Below are 17,863 nucleotides of genomic sequence, written 5' to 3'. Positions count from 1 at the left end.
TCTCACGTGACCTTTTTTAACGGCTCACGTTGCGGTGGGCGGAAGTTCCTCTAATCTATGGTTCTTTTGGAGAAACTGTCCTCACTCTATCTATGATTTTCATGGGGCCGATGGGAGGTCGATGTGCACATTCCTCTCCCATTACCTCACACTCAAAGAAGGGGCCGCCGGGAAGGTGGAGGACCTGGGCTCTACTGCCTTGCTTCAGCTCTGTTTAGCCGGCGGCGACTCCGCGATTCTTCGCCCGATTCCGCTGTGCGGTTCCTTCCCACCGCCTATCTTGTCCTCCCCTCCCCTCCCCTCCCCTCCCCTGCCCCGCTGGGTCCACTTCTCCAGCTCTCGCCCGCCCTGGCCCATGGCTCCATGAAGCGCGGGGTAGTAGAGGTGGTGGCGGCGGCGGCGGCGGCGGCGGGGAGGCAAGAGCAGGAGGAGCGGCGGCGGTGGCGGCGGTGGTGGTGGTGGCGACGGCGGTGGTTAGGTTGAAAAGTAACTGGAGTAGGGAGCCGTCTCCGCGTCGAGGAAAGAGAAGGTGCGCGGTGTCAGGCTGTCTTTGGGCAGCCCAGTCCCAGGGTGGGGTGGGGGGAGGCAGGCGGAGTGTAGCCAGCCTTTCGGCTCACCTCACCGCAGATCGCTTGTCTCGCCTGTGTCCCGCGGGCGAAGCTTCAGACCTTCACGTAAGCGCGCTCTCCTTGCCCGTCGGCAATCTTGGAAGCTTCCCTTCCTGCCTCCCTTTCCTGCCAGGCCAGCAAGTCCTCCCAGGCAGCCTCCCTTCACGTTTGTTTTCCTCTGCTGCTTCTCTTAGGCTTCTAGGATGGGCTCCTTAGCCTATTTAATCACCAGTTCCTTAGCATTCTGTAGTGGCACTAGGATCAAGACCTGGGTTGAAGGGGATCGAGCTTACTGGGTGGCTTTGGCAAGCTTAATTTTCCTTGCTGCTTTCTTGTCAGGTTAAACAATATAGCACTGTATTGGAAAGACGTATGAATGAAGAGATTCCAAGTCATCTTTTTGCGTTTGCTAAAATCATGCAGGTTGTTCCTCGCTCTTTGCCATATACTGTATGTAGTGCCGTCTTAATCCTATTTATTCAGGAGCAAGCCCCACTTCAGTACAATGTACTTGGTCCCTAGTATGTGCTTAGAATTGCAGCTACAGTCAGCTGAACTCATTTACAGTATTCTACACATTTTTACTTGGGGAAAAAAGTCCAGGGAGACTTAAGTGTGCATATAATTGTACCTTAATTGGAAGTAAAATTCAACACATTTATTGAGACTTGAATGTTGGAAGAAATATACTTAGGATTTTCTGAAAACTCTTGATTTTCTCTATAGCCATTTTCCTAGTAGTGGTTATTTGTTATTCCAGGTTTCAACTATTTGATTCATTTTGTTTCCCAAATGCTAATCTCTTGATGCCACCAGCCTTGCATATTTCATTGATAAGCTCATGTACTTGTCCCTACGCATTCTTGGATATTTCTAATAATTTGTATTCTTCCATTTTACTTTTTTCATTTTTTCTACATGCCCCCCCCCCATCCATACCATATCTTAAGAAAATTTGTTCCAGACACTGAGATAGAGTTACCTTAAATGATTAAGTGTGTACATGTTCATTCTATTTTTATGCATTTAAATAAATTAGATTTCAGGGGTGAAATACAGGAAAGATGAATGGGGATAGGGGACAGAAGGAAAAAATACATTTTTTTCTCACATAGATGTTATACAGTGTTTTTTTAGTCACATTTGCAGGTCTGTTGAAATTGGATTATTTTGTCTAACAGTCTCATGGTGTTCAGCCACATTTAACTATTTCTGGATTTTGTTGTTTTTCTTTTCAGATTTGGAAACAGGAATGGGCCGTGAGAAAAGGAAATTCATTCCGGAAATAAAATAGCTTCCCCTTCCACCTGCCCGCTTCTCCCTTAGCAGTACAAGGTTTCTGCTTTCAGTAAGCATTTATCTGAAGCATAATATATAGAAGCTTGTTTGTGAAAAAAGCAAATCGTGTCCAAGCATGTAAATGGTGGTGCTGACAGTTGTGACAGCTGTTGATGTTCTACAACCTGGCGAAGTGGGAGGTCATCTTCTAGCTGTGCAATTTCTTTCCTCTTATTTTCTTCCTCTCTCAGCCTGGTTTTGATAAGTGTCACATAGTCCGAAAGCTATGCTTGGGTTTATTTGACATCCCTTTTACTTCCAAAAAACGAACTTTGGATTAGCTGTTAGATCTCCTTGTTGAAATAAAATGGTAAAATTGTAACATTAAGTAATACTGCTTGATATAAGTCTTCAAACAATTATTGCATGTAAAACTTCTTTTTTCTGTCTGCTGTGAGATTGGTTGAGTGACAAAACAATATTTGCTAATTTTGTAATAAAAAGGAACTGAATAGATACTTAATTCTTAACATTATGGAGGTTGATGTTTACAAATATTTAACATGAAGTACACATCAACCTGCATTGCGGATATACGTTTTCAGAACTTCTGCACATATTAGTATACAGTCCTCTCACATGCTTATAAACAATATCAATTTAGCGTGAACATATTTTTATATATTGCATGCTAAAGTTTTACTCAACATATTAACTTAGCTACCAGTGTAGGGACAGATGTAATTGAACATTATTTTTTAATATTTTAAAAATATTACACTTATCCTTATTATACTTTGGTGCTAACAGTTGTTTTCGGTCTTGTTCAATAAAAGAGAGTATGAGACCTACAGCTAAGAATGTTTTTTTGTTCACCTTATAATTTGAAATGAAGCTAGTAATATTCCAGAAACAGTTAGCTCTTCAGCCAGAGATTTGAAGTATCCATGTTGTCATTTGGGATTTCCTGATCAGGGTCATTGGGAATAGCTTGTACTACATTGCACAGATTACCCAATTATGATTGAGGAAATAACACTTCCAAGAATGGATACAATCACTAGATATGGAGATAACTAGATAGAGCCATTTGGCTTCTAGAAGACTGCTGCAAGGAAGGGAAATTTGTCTTTGCCCTAATAAATAGGTGTGAATAACAAGCTGTCTTGATGCAAAAGGTTTTTTTAATAGAAGTAGAAGTCTTTCCTGGTCTATACTCAATTATATTCCTATTTCCTATCTTTTTGTGGGTCTAGAAATGGCTATTTTCACTTGTCTAGATATTATGGACTTCAGCACCATCAGACTATTGCTTGTGTCATGTTGCTGAGTACCTACAGAGTAGAAACTCATAATCAGATTGCATTAACCTACACAATATTTTTATTTGTGGTGATTCTTCAGGGAATTAAAAAAAACAAGAATATCATTCTTGGGTTTCTTTGGCTATTATTTCCATTTTTAATTTTTTCAAGTTCAAATTTCACAAAATGTCCCATTTCAAGTGTGAAACATGCTCTTTTAAGCATTTTAGAACTCATTCAGGTTTGAGCCTGGAATACTTCCAAAATGCTCAAGCAGCCCAAGTGGCACTCAAAACACCAGTTTTCACTCCAGATAAGACATTAGATGAAGCTCCAAGCTTGAAAGCTCTCAGGCCCTCCCTCAGCCTCCCATGACTTGCATGGCCTGCACTGGCCCTCCTAGACCCTACCTGGCACCCCTACCCCCCACGGCACCCCCACACTCCTTACCTGGGACTCCCCCTCTTCCCGCTTAACAACCCGCACATCTTGGGGTTACAACAGCAACTGGGACTGCTGAATTGCCATCATAACCCAAGGACTACCTGTATGTAGTTACTTCTGTGTGATAAGTTAGTCCAGTAGTTTGTGATTAGCCTTGAATCGCATGAAGTTCATGATACAGTTTTTAATTAACTAGCTTTTGATGTCATGTAATCTCAGGTTTTTTTCAGTTTAGTTTTCGGCTAGTCTTATCCAGTCGTAATCCAGTTTTCTTATATAATACACATGTTATAAAATGAAATATGCTGTTTTATTACTAGAAAAAGTACTTTGTTATATATTTTTTCATTAATGTAATGACATATGTTGCGTATTTTATGTTTTACCAGGGTTCTACAGTGCTTCAGACAGTAGGTGCTGAATCAGGATGGGAAAAAGACGCTGTGTTCCTCCACTTGAGCCCAAGTTGGCAGCAGGCTGTTGCGGGGTTAAGAAACCCAAATTGTCTGGAAGTGGAACACATAGTCACGGGAATCAAGCCACAACTGTGCCAGTCTCTAGTTCAGGTCCTCTTCAGAACCACCAGCATGCAGATGGGGGCAATGGAAGGGAGAATGTATCAGATTTGACTTTATGCCCTGGAAATTCTCCAATTACTCGAATGAATCCCACTTCAGGAGCATTGAGCCCACTTGCCCGGCCTAATGGAACTGCCAACAGCACCAAAAATCTAGTTGTGACAGCGGAGATGTGCTGCTACTGCTTTGATGTACTCTACTGTCATCTTTATGGGTTCCCTCAGCCACGACTTCCTCGATTTACCAATGATCCCTAGTGAGTAAATTTATGGGCATGGGAGGGAAACTGAATATCCATCCAGAGGGATAAGACAAGAGTTATTCAAAATGCAGGTTATCTGCTAAGGAGAAATCTAAACTACTATGTCGTTATTTGTAGAATGGCTTAACATATAAAATGAAACTGACTGCTGTAAACAGAAAGTGTGCGTATGTTGGTGTTTGTGGGACGCAAGTTCCTAACGACTCTGTGCTTTGGCAGTTGGAGAGCATTGGGACTTGTAGGGCTGAGGATAGAAAGGCCAGCAGCAGGCAGAATCAGCTGATTCTGGTTTGTCTCCATCTTTTTCATTCTAATGGACACTGAGCACATTGAATATTACAGTATGAGTAAGACTTAATAATTAAGGCCTCAAAAAAGAGCTGCAGTTATAAATGACTTCAAGGAATGCAGAATTTTCTTTAATTAGTAATCTAATTCATTTTTTAACCTAAGGAATTAGTTGACTGGTCACTTTTTCTAGTTAGTTTTTCTCAAAGACAGAATAGCTCAATTTGGTCATCCTGTCTTGGCTTAACAAGCTAGGATATGTATAGCTCTTCTGCTATTTGCCCAAGCCATTATGTTCTTTCTTTGCATGCATAAATGCAAAACAGAACTCTTCAATTAACCACAGTTTCCAGGATCAGAATAAACCAGAATCTTAAACCAACTTGAATCCAACTTTAATTCTGTAATCAGCTAACCCATAGATTTCCAGCTTGAATGCAATCTCAAGCCATAATTGTACATCTCCACATTGTTTTTCGATCATTGAAAAGTGAATTCACCCAACACATGTTCTGTTCCAGCTGATTAAACCAAGTTACAATCATTTGAACATGTAAGAAAGAAAGTTAAATGCCCAAGGCAACTTTGATTACCTTCAGGAATTTGAAATCAAATATTTTTATCATAGCATGACACAATATCAGTAGAAGTAGGCAGAAGGGTTCTGCTTTCTATAGAATAATTTGAATTTATTGGCATAAACTTTAAGTCCTATAACTTTGTTATTGGTACTGGAAAGTATAAACTTGTAGGAACAGAAATATTTATATAGCCCTAGTTTAATATTGTGTGGTAAGGGTGGAGAAGTATGCAAATGATAGAGACTGAAGCTCTGCTAGAGGGTTTTTTTTTAAATTATTTAAATATTTCATACCTCTACAATATAGTCTTTGCTTTTTGAATAGGGAGATACAAAACAGTTCAGAAGTGTTCTGTTCTATCCTCCAGACCATGCTGAAGCTCCTCTGGACTATGCTGTTCTGGAGGCAATTGTAAATGTAAATCACTTGAACTGAAAGTAGTCTGAGGGATGGTGTTCCAAAATCCAGTTTGGAGGATTTATTTTTGGAAACTGCTGAACTCTCCCCAGAACAGCACAATCTAGAGGGGCAACAGAAGGTTCTTCAGTTATTTAGAATGTTCTGTTACTGAACAAATGAGTATTACACTTCCTTATTTTTGAGTATCCATTGACTTCTAGATTATCGATACAAGGTTCTTACATCATCCATATAGAAAACAGAATGCAACAACAGTGCCTTGTTGCACTTCTTCTTTTCCTAAAGTTTCTGATGCGTGTAATACATTTTCCTGTCTTTTTCCTGTATCAGGAATCTGGATACAACAGCAATTCCTCATCATTGCCATTGGACTCATGATGGAGGCCATGGAAGGTTGATGAGCTTGTCCTGATTCAGGATGTGTGTATTGCTTTTGGTTTTAAAGGGCAAAGCGTTTGTTAAAGGGTTCAAATCACATGTGCAGCATAACTGAAATGGTCAGCACTGATCCCCTGTATTGCTCATATCATTAGCTAAGAACCACTCTGAATTCAATTTATGTTAAACAGAATCAGCTACACATGAAGTCCAGCTTGTCTCTCCAGTAGAGTAATAAGCAGTATGTTGAATTATGACAATGTTATGTAGTATGTTGCACATGTTTGAGAAGCATTGCTAGTTACCAAAGAGGTAGTATATCAGGGCTGGGATAAAGTAATATAATTTAATAGAATGTAGTATACATGCTGCAATTTTTTTAAAAAAGCTTATACCAAGAAAAAATGGGGAATTCAATGTCAGATTCAAGCATTAAAAGTCGTGGTTTAAATAAACTCATAGGGTCAATTTATATTGCTTCCCAGTTTTGTAATTCATGCATTTCCTGAACCAGTAGTTTGTCATTAGAGATATATAGACTGAGTTTGAACAATATTCTAGGCTAAAATAAGATTGGCTAGTTCATGGCTTAATACGTTATATTAACTAACCCACTGTGGTTAGTTTATGGTTTAATGTGTTGTGTGAGCCAAGCATTTTGGTTAATTCAGTAACGGTTAATCATGGATTAGTGTACTGTGCAATTATAGCCATAATAAAAATCAATATGCGCCCATGAACATTTTGCTCATTTCAGTTATAACTTTTAAAAGAATAGAGAATTATGGATATATTCATAATTAATGACTGGTGGGACTTTAATAAAGCAGTATGGGGTAGTGGTCAACATGCTGAATGAAAACTGGCGAGAGACCTAGGTTCAAGTCTACCCTTAGCTATGGACTCACTGGATGACTTTGGGCCAGGCACTTTTTCAGCCTAAACTACCCCACAGTGTTGTGGGAAGAATTAGAGGAGGGAGTATTATATATGGCACCTTGAATACCTGAAGGAATAGTCAGATATAAATGTAATAAATATCTAGAAGTCTACTTGATAGATTTTTATCTCATGGCAAAATATTTTTCTATTGTGTTTGTCTCATAAATAGAAATTCAAGATTATTTGGGTAGGCTGTCTAGATGATCAATATTTAATATAGGTACTAATTTTGGTGATACTTCGATAGTTCCTTGGCCAACATGAAGCATGCTATATTGCATGCATTATCAGCTATATTTACAACATTTCACTTCAGTAGTTGGATTTCTTTTCCTGTAGTTTGTATTCTCTTTGAAATGCTGCTTGTGTAATGTAAGGGCTCGAAGTTAACTTGGAGATTCATCCCTCTGACTGGCGCAGGAATCTGCTACTACAACATTGCCTATAGATGCTGATCTAGCCTCTGTTTAAAGTCCTTCACTGTTAAAACAATCCACCCCTTTCTGAGACAGCTCTTACCATTAGGAATTCTTTCTGATGTCCTACCAAAATCTACCCCTCCTTCCCCACCCCCCAGCCGCCTGGTAAATTAAACCCATTTTGTGTTGTCCTGTTTTCTGGAACAGCTCTGAATAGTTCTGTCCTATCTTCAGTAGGACTGCCTTTCAGAGATTTGATGACATCTCTCTTGTCTCTCTGCAGTCTTCTCTTCTGTAGGCTAAATATACCAAAACCTCCACCTGCTCCTCATAAGTTTTTTTCTTTCCAGGCCTCTTATCATATTGGTTGCTCTCCTATGGGCATGTTCTAGTTTGACCATGTCCTTTCTAAAATATGTGCCTAGAACTGGATGTAGTATTCTAGAAGTAGTCTGATCAATGCAGAATAGAGAGGAACAATGATTTATATTGATTCAGATACTATACTTCTGTTGATACAGCCTAGGATTGCAGTTACTTTTTTTGCAGCTGCACAACATCGTTGGGTCATGTTCAGCTTGTAATCTGCCAAAACACCTTTTCATGTGTGTTGCTGCCCAGTATGATCCCCCCATCCTATACTCATGCTTTTGATTTTTTCCTATCCCAGTGTAAGATTTTATATTTGTTGCTGCTGTATTTCATCTTGCTGTTCCTTCTGCTTATTCCAGTTTATCAGGATCTTCCTGAATCTTCATACAATGTTCTAAGCAGTTTGCTGTCCCACCATCTTCGTGTCATGTGCAAATTTGGTAATCATAGTTACTAACCCCTTAACCAAATTGCTTATAAATATGTTGAACAGCACAGGGCCAAAAATGAATCCCTGCAGTACACCATTCAAAACTTCCTTCCAGCTTGGCATGGAGCCATTTATGTATACTCATTGGGCACAATTTTTCAACAAGCTGTGTATCTAATGGTGATAATATCACAGACCTCTTTTTTCATCTTCGCTCATACATATATATATATATATACACACATATACACACAATTTAAAAGGGGAAAAAAGCAGATTAAATGAGTGAGAAGAGAAAAAGAACAGCACAAGTAAATAGATTTATAAGCATAATATTAAGTAAATTAACTACAAATTCTCAGAATAACTTTAATTTAGTTCTACATATTTAAATACCTTATATTAAAATCTAGTTCAGATATCAACATTAGCAATTAGCACAGTATGAAATATAAGTTAGTGAAAAATTACAGTCTTATCCAGTCAGAAAGCAAGCTAAACCTTATTTTACAAATCATCCATGACTTAAATGTTAACTTTACATTAAAAGAAACTGACATTTCAGATGTGGTATAAGCCCATGGGTACAATTATAGTCTAAAAATGGTTTCCATGTCAGATTTATTTTTCAAATACGAGATTATTTAGACATTGAGGCATACTCCCACAGTTTAATTTGCCATTCTTCTACCAAAGGAATTATACCTACTTTTCAGTGGGAAGCTTAGAGTATACTTTTTTCTTATTCTCTATTAGAATCTCATAGGAGACTTAATACTTAATTAAAGTCAAGGTACACTATGTCTTCTGTGTTCCCATGGTCAGCTAAACTGGTCACTATATCAAAAAGGAAAATCATGTTGGTTTGGCATGATTTAATCTTGACAAACTCATGTTGGGTTCTGCCAAGCAATGCATTGTTTTCTAAATGTTCCAAAACCAATTGTTCACTAATTTGTTCCAGAGTTTTGCCCAGTAAGCTGATCTCTGTAGTTACTAGAGTCAGATGGTTTCCCTTTTTTTGAATATAGGTATAACATTTGGACTTCTGACACTCCGGCACTGTAAGATGACATCCACAAGCTCTTTTAGGACTCTCAGATGTAATTGGTCTTGGAGAGTCTTGGAGAGTGGGAAAAAGGGAAAGGAACTTTTCAGACTTGCATCCACAGTTCTTCTTTATTTAGAATATTTAATATGCACATTGGCCTTAGCTTAACAAAATACAGTTCTCTACAAACAATTTCAAATGGAGCTTTTTACTGTGTCTTATCTATTTCATTACCTCCCTTCCTTACCCACAAAGCTTTTTCCTCTGTTTCTGGACTTGTTTCTAGGAGAAGAATGGGAAGAGGGAAAAATAACTCTTTTCCAGGCTTATCAATGGATAGCTGAACATATTTGTAAGAATTAAACTTAGATCCCATTGAAATAATTAAAATAATCTTAACATTATTTTATTAGCACCAACTGAAATGTCAGAGGTAGTGAGCAAGCTTACGAGTTCACACAAGCTCTTCAGGCTAACTATTAGACAAAAACAAAAATATGTTATTAGTTATGATAAGAATGTTCTCCACAAGAGTTACTGGGGAGTAAATCCCAGTAAGTAATTTATTGGTGAACATGCTTATAAAGTCTTGGCACATGGATTAGACGTGCTAATGCAAGAGTATCTGTTTTTATCAGGGCAACATAAAGAAAAGAGCAATACTACTTCTCTTTGGAAATAACAGAAATACTGTATAAGCACCATTCCATGCTTAAATGGAGATAATTCTGTATTAGATGGAGTCTAATCCAACTAAGATGCCAACCTGTATGCTAGATATGCTGGTGGGAAACGTAAGATTTAATGAAAACTCCTTTTGCCAACTGATTTTGAGATTTAACTCTTCCCAGTAAAACTGGTAATACAGTACATCAACATATACCTATTACTATGATATTCCACCAGTAGGATACTGTAAGAGGAACTGTGCTTCATCCTAATACTACTGTATCAGTGTAAATTACACTGACATAGGGGTTGGTGTGATCAGAAATGTCCCTATATATTTAATGGAGAGCCAAAACAAAATCATGGCAGGCCTCCTATATTGCTACAGTGTAGATTAATTCTGCCTTTAATCACAGCATACCTTCACCAATCCAGACAGGATTTCTATAGCTGAAATATTATTGTATGCTCTTGTATGTGTATGTGGAGGAGAGAGGACGGGGGAGGGTAAGAGATTGAGAATGGGAATGAGAAAGCATGCACAATTGACTGACTGACCAAGGGGCTGTTTTGATGATGGGAAATATGGAAGAAGAATGCTTTGCACAATAGTACAAATCCACCCTAGAGGACACTGCTGATGTTTGTTATAGAACTCCCAACAGCTACCTAACCTTAAGACATGAATGTCTATCAGCAACACCACTCCTACAACTGGGGATAAAAGGGCAGCGCATCTTGAACAGGTAAGCTATGTATGATGGAATGCCAAACAGACTTTGGGAACACAGAATGGTAGCAGACAGTTAAGGGAGGAGGAAATAGGGGCATTATGAAAGAGATTGTTGAGTCTGGGGGAGAGGAGAAACATGAAAAAGAAGACTCAGAGTAACTTCAGCTTAATTACACTAAGCTGTGTGGGAGAATTACTATGTAAACTTTTAATTTTGTTACATTACTCTATTAGCAATAAAGATCTTTTGAGAAATCTTTTGAGATATTTGTTTCATAAACTAGCCAGCCTTACAGGGCTTGACACCATACCTCAGAATTCATTTTCTATAAATAGAGCCCACCCCCCATAAAAAATAAAAGCTGCATTTTGATTAACCTTATCAGCAAAATTATATTTTCTCCTACAATACTTTGAAGCATTTTAAAGGTTTAGCATGCACAGCACAGTAGCTATGAAAACAGTAAATGCAAATAAACTTATCTGTTAGTGAAAGCTAGATATTCTAAACCATGCTGCTTTTAATCACATACTTAACGATCCCTTTTGTCCCACAGCATCAAAACCTGAACACAAGAGAATAAACATACACAGGGTTTCTTGAGGTGAAAGGTAGGTATTTAGGATAAGAAGATTTGGTACACCATTTGAGCACCTACAGCAGCATTGAGTGGTCTCCTCACAAATAAGTACTATGTATTTAAATTCAGAGACTGTGCCTTACACCTGCTAATTGTTACTCTCCCTTTATATCTTTAGATTTCTACAGACAGTATTCTTACTAGATGTGGAGGGCTGGATATTTTCCATTCTCAGTGCCATGCAGACTACAAGCAAAGCTTACAGCAAGGCCAGACCAATGTGATTCCAACCATTCCATTGTGTTGTTGCCAAACTTATCCCAATAGGTTCCATATTTTGGCAACCAGTTATATAACAAGTGAAGCAATGCTCGCTATGGAAGGTTGAGCAAGAGTACCCCCACCCATTTCTCTTGTACAGTTTTCAGGTTATAAAATGCAACAGGGTGGCTTGCAATCCCTTCTGTGTGCTTTTGTTTTATTTCAGAACTGTAGCACTGTAAGTGCTATATGTAGAAGGGTGGGACATATATTTAAAATAAAAAAGAATCAAAGATTTCACTTTATTGCAGCTATTGTCTTTTTGTTAGTACAGATGGTAATGTTCACTTAACCTACCCTGGTTCCCATTGTTCTCAGAATGATACTAGTGGAGAGAGAGAGAGATTTCTTGCTATTAAGGCTTGGTGCATGCATGGTTCTGTCATCCAGCCACTTGGGTTTTAATTATGGCAGGCCCTCACTCTCCTGGCCTTCCGGAAAGGGGTAAAACCCTAGCTCTGCCATCTCGCTTGGGGCGGGAAATGGGGGAGTCAATCCTGGGGGTGACTAGCACCCTAAAGAGGCTCCATGATTTTATGAATTTACAAATTTAAATTAAGATAGGTTAATACCACCATCTTGGATTTTATATTTTATACTTGTATCTAAGAAATACGGTTTTCTGGTGTATTTTAATTTGTATTTATTTTTAGTTTTATTGTAAACTGCCCAGAGTCACTTTGTGCAAGATGGACGGTGACGAAATTTGAAATGTAAATAAATTATACTAAGGAAGTAGGCCCTTCAGCTCATAACAGGAGACCTGATTTCTGCTTCTTTAAACAAGACAGTCATTTAACATTGGTTGAGGGGAGAAAATACAAAGATCTGACACACAAATAGCAAGTCTATCTTATTATGCATGCCTATTTGACATTCCCTTGATTACGTAAGAGAACACATCTACATCTGTTTGTGTGGACTTCTTCCAGCTTCTTTTGTTGTGAGGCTGCATCCAGAGCTTGAACTTGAAGCCACTGTATATGTGTCTGCTATAGTGCGATAAAGGGCTAATGTTCCTTTACAGCCTGTGAACTACTGGTATAAATGTCTGAGCATGTATATAGATGCCTAGGGAATTTATTTGATGGCTGAGTAAATTAGGAGTTTCTCTAGAATGTAGTATGAGTTCTTGTTCTGCTTACTATACCATCCCTGTCTCTAACATAATTTTAGAAGATGAATTAGACATTGCTCGTACCATTTCTCACAACGGGGCTTGAATTTATGTCTTTAGGTTTTTAAAGCCTCCCTGATAGATAAAGTTGTTTAAATGAAAATTGTATATGAATTGTGAGAGACTCATAGTTGCTAGGTTCCTGCTGTCTGAACCACGATGTGTCATGGTGTGTGATATCTGTGTTGGTAATCGTGCTTTATATGGTAGAGTAAGGTGATTGGGGATGGTTTCCGATCACAGTGGAGAAGCTGATGGATTGCCCATCACGCTGTTAAAATTGCTTAACTGTGGCTCTTGCAATAAACTACTTGGTGAGTTCTCATACCAAACACCATTATGGGTGAAGTTCTTTTGCACTTGGCTACTGCTGATGGAGGAGTAGAGCACTGTCTGCATGTTAAGATTGTCATAAGTTTGGCAGTGTGGCATGCAACAGTTTTTACTTCTATATATGTTATGCTTTTTGCTTTTTCAACTTCAGAATGTCCTCCGTTTTTATTATGGGGATTTATAGGGATCAAGTCTTATATAAAAAATATGCAGCAAAATCTAGAGCTACGTAAAAGGCTTTTGTTCCATAAATGTGGTTCTTTATATAGTAAACAACATTGTCCAATAATGAGGAGGAAGAATTGGGAATCTTCTGTGAGCTCTAAGGTTTGCAAAAGTAGTGGAAAACCTTCAGAGAAAACTCCTTGAGAGGAGCAGTGAATGATGCACATTGTCCATGCACAATGGATATGAATGGTGTTCATCTTAAAAGGGGACAGACATGGAGAGTAAGGGGAAATTACACTGAAAGAGAAGATGACTGCTAGTTGTTATCCTGTACAAGAGCACTCTACATTGCAATGTTTTGTTGCAGATTCCACTTGAAATTTAAATTAAATTTATATTTTTACAAGAGTGAGAATGTCTCAGAAGGCATGAGGTTTTTTAAATCATACCTACCTATTTGCCTAAAAGTCAGTTTGAAGAGTAGCTCTGACTTCAAAGCTTGCTTGCTACTTTGTAATGTGTCAGTTGGCCTTAATGAAGATACTATACTCTTTGTTACTTTGTAACTGGGTAACAGCTATGTTCTATGCCTATATTTTAAAGTTAGATTATTATGAAAAGAAGACACAGATTTTTATTTCTTTTCACCCCTATTGTTTTTTAACTATACAAGAGTCATCTCAGTGGATCTCTTTGGATCCTTTGCACTGAGAATTTATTAAATGATCTATTGGTGCCTAACAGTACAGAATTCTTGGCTTCCAGCTTAGAACATCTCAACATAAAGTCACAGTGATGTAGTATAATCCTTTAATCAATACCATTTTGGGAAAAAAAAACCTCCCCCCTGTTTCTGACTATGCTTTGCTCATTTTGTAGGATTAAGTCTAATTCTAATGAAACACTAAGCAGAGAGGCTGAGCATATTTTGTTTTATAAGATTGTTAACCAGTATTGTCTTTAAGTAAGAAAACAGTGTCAACCAAACAAGAAGTGAATGGAATTGTTTAAATACTATATAAGGGAATTATCTGTAATTAGAATTAAGAAATTTACTCTATTTTTAAAAATCTGAATATTTTAGTATACAAATGAAATAAATTATTACTATATTTTTGGTTAAATTGTAAATTTTCATCTTATTTCCATGTGTTTATGGAACAAAGCTGTTTCCCAAATTTGAAAGTTTATCATTTGCTCCTTATACATTTGCTGAAGAACATTTAAAAGCAGGACACAGGCATAATTTAAATCAGAATCAAATGTGATTCTGTAGCTTTTTCGTTTTGTTTTATTGTGACTTTTAATGGGATTACTGTTGTTATCTAGGGTTTCAGGCTTACATGTTTAAAAGCAATTTAAGTAATGATACCATTACAAATCATAAGAGTTGATTTAAAATATAACAGCAGGTAAACGTTAATAGATAATTTGCTGTTCAGATAAAAAGAATGTAGCAGCAGTTTTATTTTTCAGGTAGACATGGCAGCTTTGATTTTCTTCTAGATTTTTGTATGTTTGAATTAACTTTCTAGCAAACTAGCTTTTTCAGTATTTCTTTGCCATGCTGTTAAAAATAGAAACAAGATTGATAACCATATATCTAGGTAGCTGACAACTAATTTTCACATTTAGATCTGGAATACTTATTAAAACTAGTTTAGTTCCATTGGTGATATTCTTAATCATAGGTTATCAACAGAACCCTAGTATACTGAAGAACTCAGAAACTAGGTTAGGAGTTAAATCAGATGAGATGGTAAATTATAGAACAGTTAGGCTTTTACTTGAAGGCATATTAGAATAAATAAAAGTACAAACAGATTTGATAGATGCACAATTATGCATAGCTAACAAATTAAAAGCAAACAGCATCACGATTACTTTCTCTGATTACCGTTAAGATTAAGCTATTCCATTAGAAAATCTAAGTTTAACCTAAGTTAGACATGACATTACCCTGGCTTTAGAATTTCTTCATTAAAAAAAAAAGATAATCTTGAAGGAGAATTTATTTAGATTTGGTTCAGAGGACAGCTTTAACCCTTCCCCCACTGCAGTTCCAATTTAGGACAAATAGCCATAGTGGAAGAGCACTCTCAATTAGAGCCATAATGGAGAAAAAAGTAGGAGAATCCCTCTACAGTGGATGACATTCTTTCAAAAACCAACTGCTTTATATTTTCTTCACTTGTGCAAGATCTGTCTTACAGAGAGCCAGTTTGGTCTTGTGGTTAAGGCAGCGGGCTAGAAACCAGGAGACTGAGAGTTCTGGTCCCGCCTTAGGCATGAAAGCCGGCTGGGTGACCTTGGGCCAGTCACTCTCTCTCAGTCCAACTCACTTCACAGGGTTGTTATTGTGGGGAAAATTGGGGAAGGAGGGAATATTAAGTATGTTCCCCACCTTGAGTTATTTATAAAAATAAAAAAGGCGGGATAGAAAATAAATAAATCTAGTTTGGTCCTTAAGTAAGGCTTCTGGCAGTACTATATGATATCATGGAGTAGAGAAATAGAGATAAAATTGTATATGTATTAACTCATATTTTAAATAACTCGTTTATTTTATGGTGGACTACTATTATTTGTTTATTTCTTGAGTTCTATCACATATTATTACTGTTTAGTGTCTTATGTATGAGAGTACTTGAAATATATGACAGATTCATATATGACATATAGATAGCAATTGCCATTAGATTGTTACTAAATTAAGGGAAGATAAATATAAAAAATCAGAATAAATAGATAACATGGTGGAAGAAGTACTTATATACTATATTCAGTTAATAGGTGCCTGATTAAGCAACAAACTAGCAGTACAGATAAATATATTTGGAGAAAATGTGTTAAAGGGCTTCACTTTCAAAAAGTATGGATAACAAAGATAAGACTGTTGAACACCTTATAGTGTGAAATCAGTGCAAAATGCTGTGGGCACAAGATAATTTAGCACCCATATAAAATGACTCTTTAAACAGGATCTTATTGGTCATAAATGTGCTTAATCAGATTCAAACTAATCATGGCAGGTGCCGATATTAGAAACATCAGTGGGGGCTGGTTGATAATCCTAACTGTGACTGGGAACATCCCACAAACTTTACATCACAATCGTGATGGAATGTCCCTGCAGGTTTCCTGGCTCCCTGCAAGAACTACATCATCTTGAGGGTACTGCTGTCCAATGGCTAAACAATCCGGCCATAGGCTTAGATACTTTAGTAACTGCTCATACATAACTTAATTTATTCATAAGTTTATTCATCATTTGTATTGCGTATTTTTAAAATAATTTATTGTCCCAATGGCCTATATTTTATACACTTTTATATATTGTTTCTGTGATTTTTATGCAACAATGCTGCATTCTGCTATGCCATATGAAATAAATAAATTATAATAGGCATGGCCAGAGACCTTTCCCAAAGTATCAGGAGTCAAACCATTTAGGATTTTATAAATCAAAAATAGCCCTTTGCATTGGGCTTGAAAGTCAAAAACATAACCAGTATAATTTCACAATAGATTGTGAATGCACTTCAATAGAAATGATATGCACTTAAGCATATCAAACCTACATTCATTAATAATCAGATACATTCAGAGTTTTCAAATTACCTTTAAGAAAAGTTCCACCCAGACTCAGGAAGCCCTTATAAGTTTCAGGCTTGTGTGCTCCTTTCTTTTTCTTTTCATGTGAGCTTTCAGATTTTTTCCTCGCAAATGATAGCTTACTATTTTGCACAATGTTCAAGCTCAAACTAAAATACAAGTGTATTATTTGCTGCTGACTATAGCTCATTGCACATGACTGAAATGGTGCACTACTTACGTTTTAGCCCTAACTCCAAGCTGAAGCTTCTAATGTCTGTGAGCACTAAGTGTGGAAAAGGAAATGGAGCACAAAGGTTTGTTCCCAGTCTTTTCTGGACCAAAGCTTTGGATTCTTTAAACTTTGCAAATGTTTTAGAAGTGCTTCAGACCTCATATGAATGCATATGCTCTCTGCTCTTAATTTTAAAAGCCCAATATTTTCAGGCTTCCCAATAAATGTGAAAAAAATGTTGTTTCTTTAAGGAATCCATGCATTAAATTTAGTATGAAAGCAGCAGCACCTTTTTTCAGACTCACACAAATGTCTAAAAGTATCCCCTCCCCAAGTTCAAATCTGATATTTTAGAGGAAAGAGTTTATTGTCCAGGAACAGATATTTCTCCTGGCAGCAGTTAAGTGGGTTATCTACCAACTCTTCTATGTAAACTGAACTTAAGTTTATTCATCTGCATGGAGTCTAAAGTGCTGTTAGATAAGCAATCAGGTATTTCATTGCCTGATCAGACTTTTTTTTAATATGGTATTTTATACCCAGAGTAACAAAAATTGTTGTAATATTGATCCATATGTATTTAAGGATTAGATTGTCTCTTTTAAAATTGTACCTCTTCTGACTGATAGATGCATCTGAGAGAAGGGGCAATTGTGTTAAGTAACAAAACAAATGCTTTATATATAACATGAACCAT

The 17,863-nt window shown here is 37.2% G+C and overlaps 1 protein-coding gene across 6 annotated transcripts in view; it reads left to right on the top strand.

The window, feature by feature from the left end:
* Positions 1-151: 151 nt before the first annotated feature.
* The window catches only part of AMMECR1L (AMMECR1 like), a 32,922-nt gene continuing 15,210 nt past the window's right edge, over positions 152-17,863 (top strand). Inside the window, exons 1-4 of one of the 6 annotated variants that reach the window (XM_063306932.1) lie at positions 152-529; positions 1,559-1,603; positions 1,847-1,956; positions 4,024-4,468. In XM_063306932.1, the coding sequence (XP_063163002.1) occupies positions 4,062-4,468 (407 nt within the window). In that variant the 5' untranslated portion in view covers positions 152-529; positions 1,559-1,603; positions 1,847-1,956; positions 4,024-4,061. Of the gene's footprint in view, positions 530-947; positions 1,032-1,100; positions 1,604-1,846; positions 1,957-4,023; positions 4,469-14,462; positions 17,249-17,863 lie in introns of those variants that run through there. The other 5 variants (XM_063306933.1, XM_063306931.1, XM_063306936.1 and 2 more) reach the window with 5 other exon arrangements.

Source organism: Candoia aspera, chromosome 6 (genome assembly GCF_035149785.1).
Source record: "Candoia aspera isolate rCanAsp1 chromosome 6, rCanAsp1.hap2, whole genome shotgun sequence".
NCBI classification, from domain to species: domain Eukaryota; kingdom Metazoa; phylum Chordata; class Lepidosauria; order Squamata; family Boidae; genus Candoia; species Candoia aspera.
This window is presented reverse-complemented; position numbering and strand designations above follow the sequence as displayed.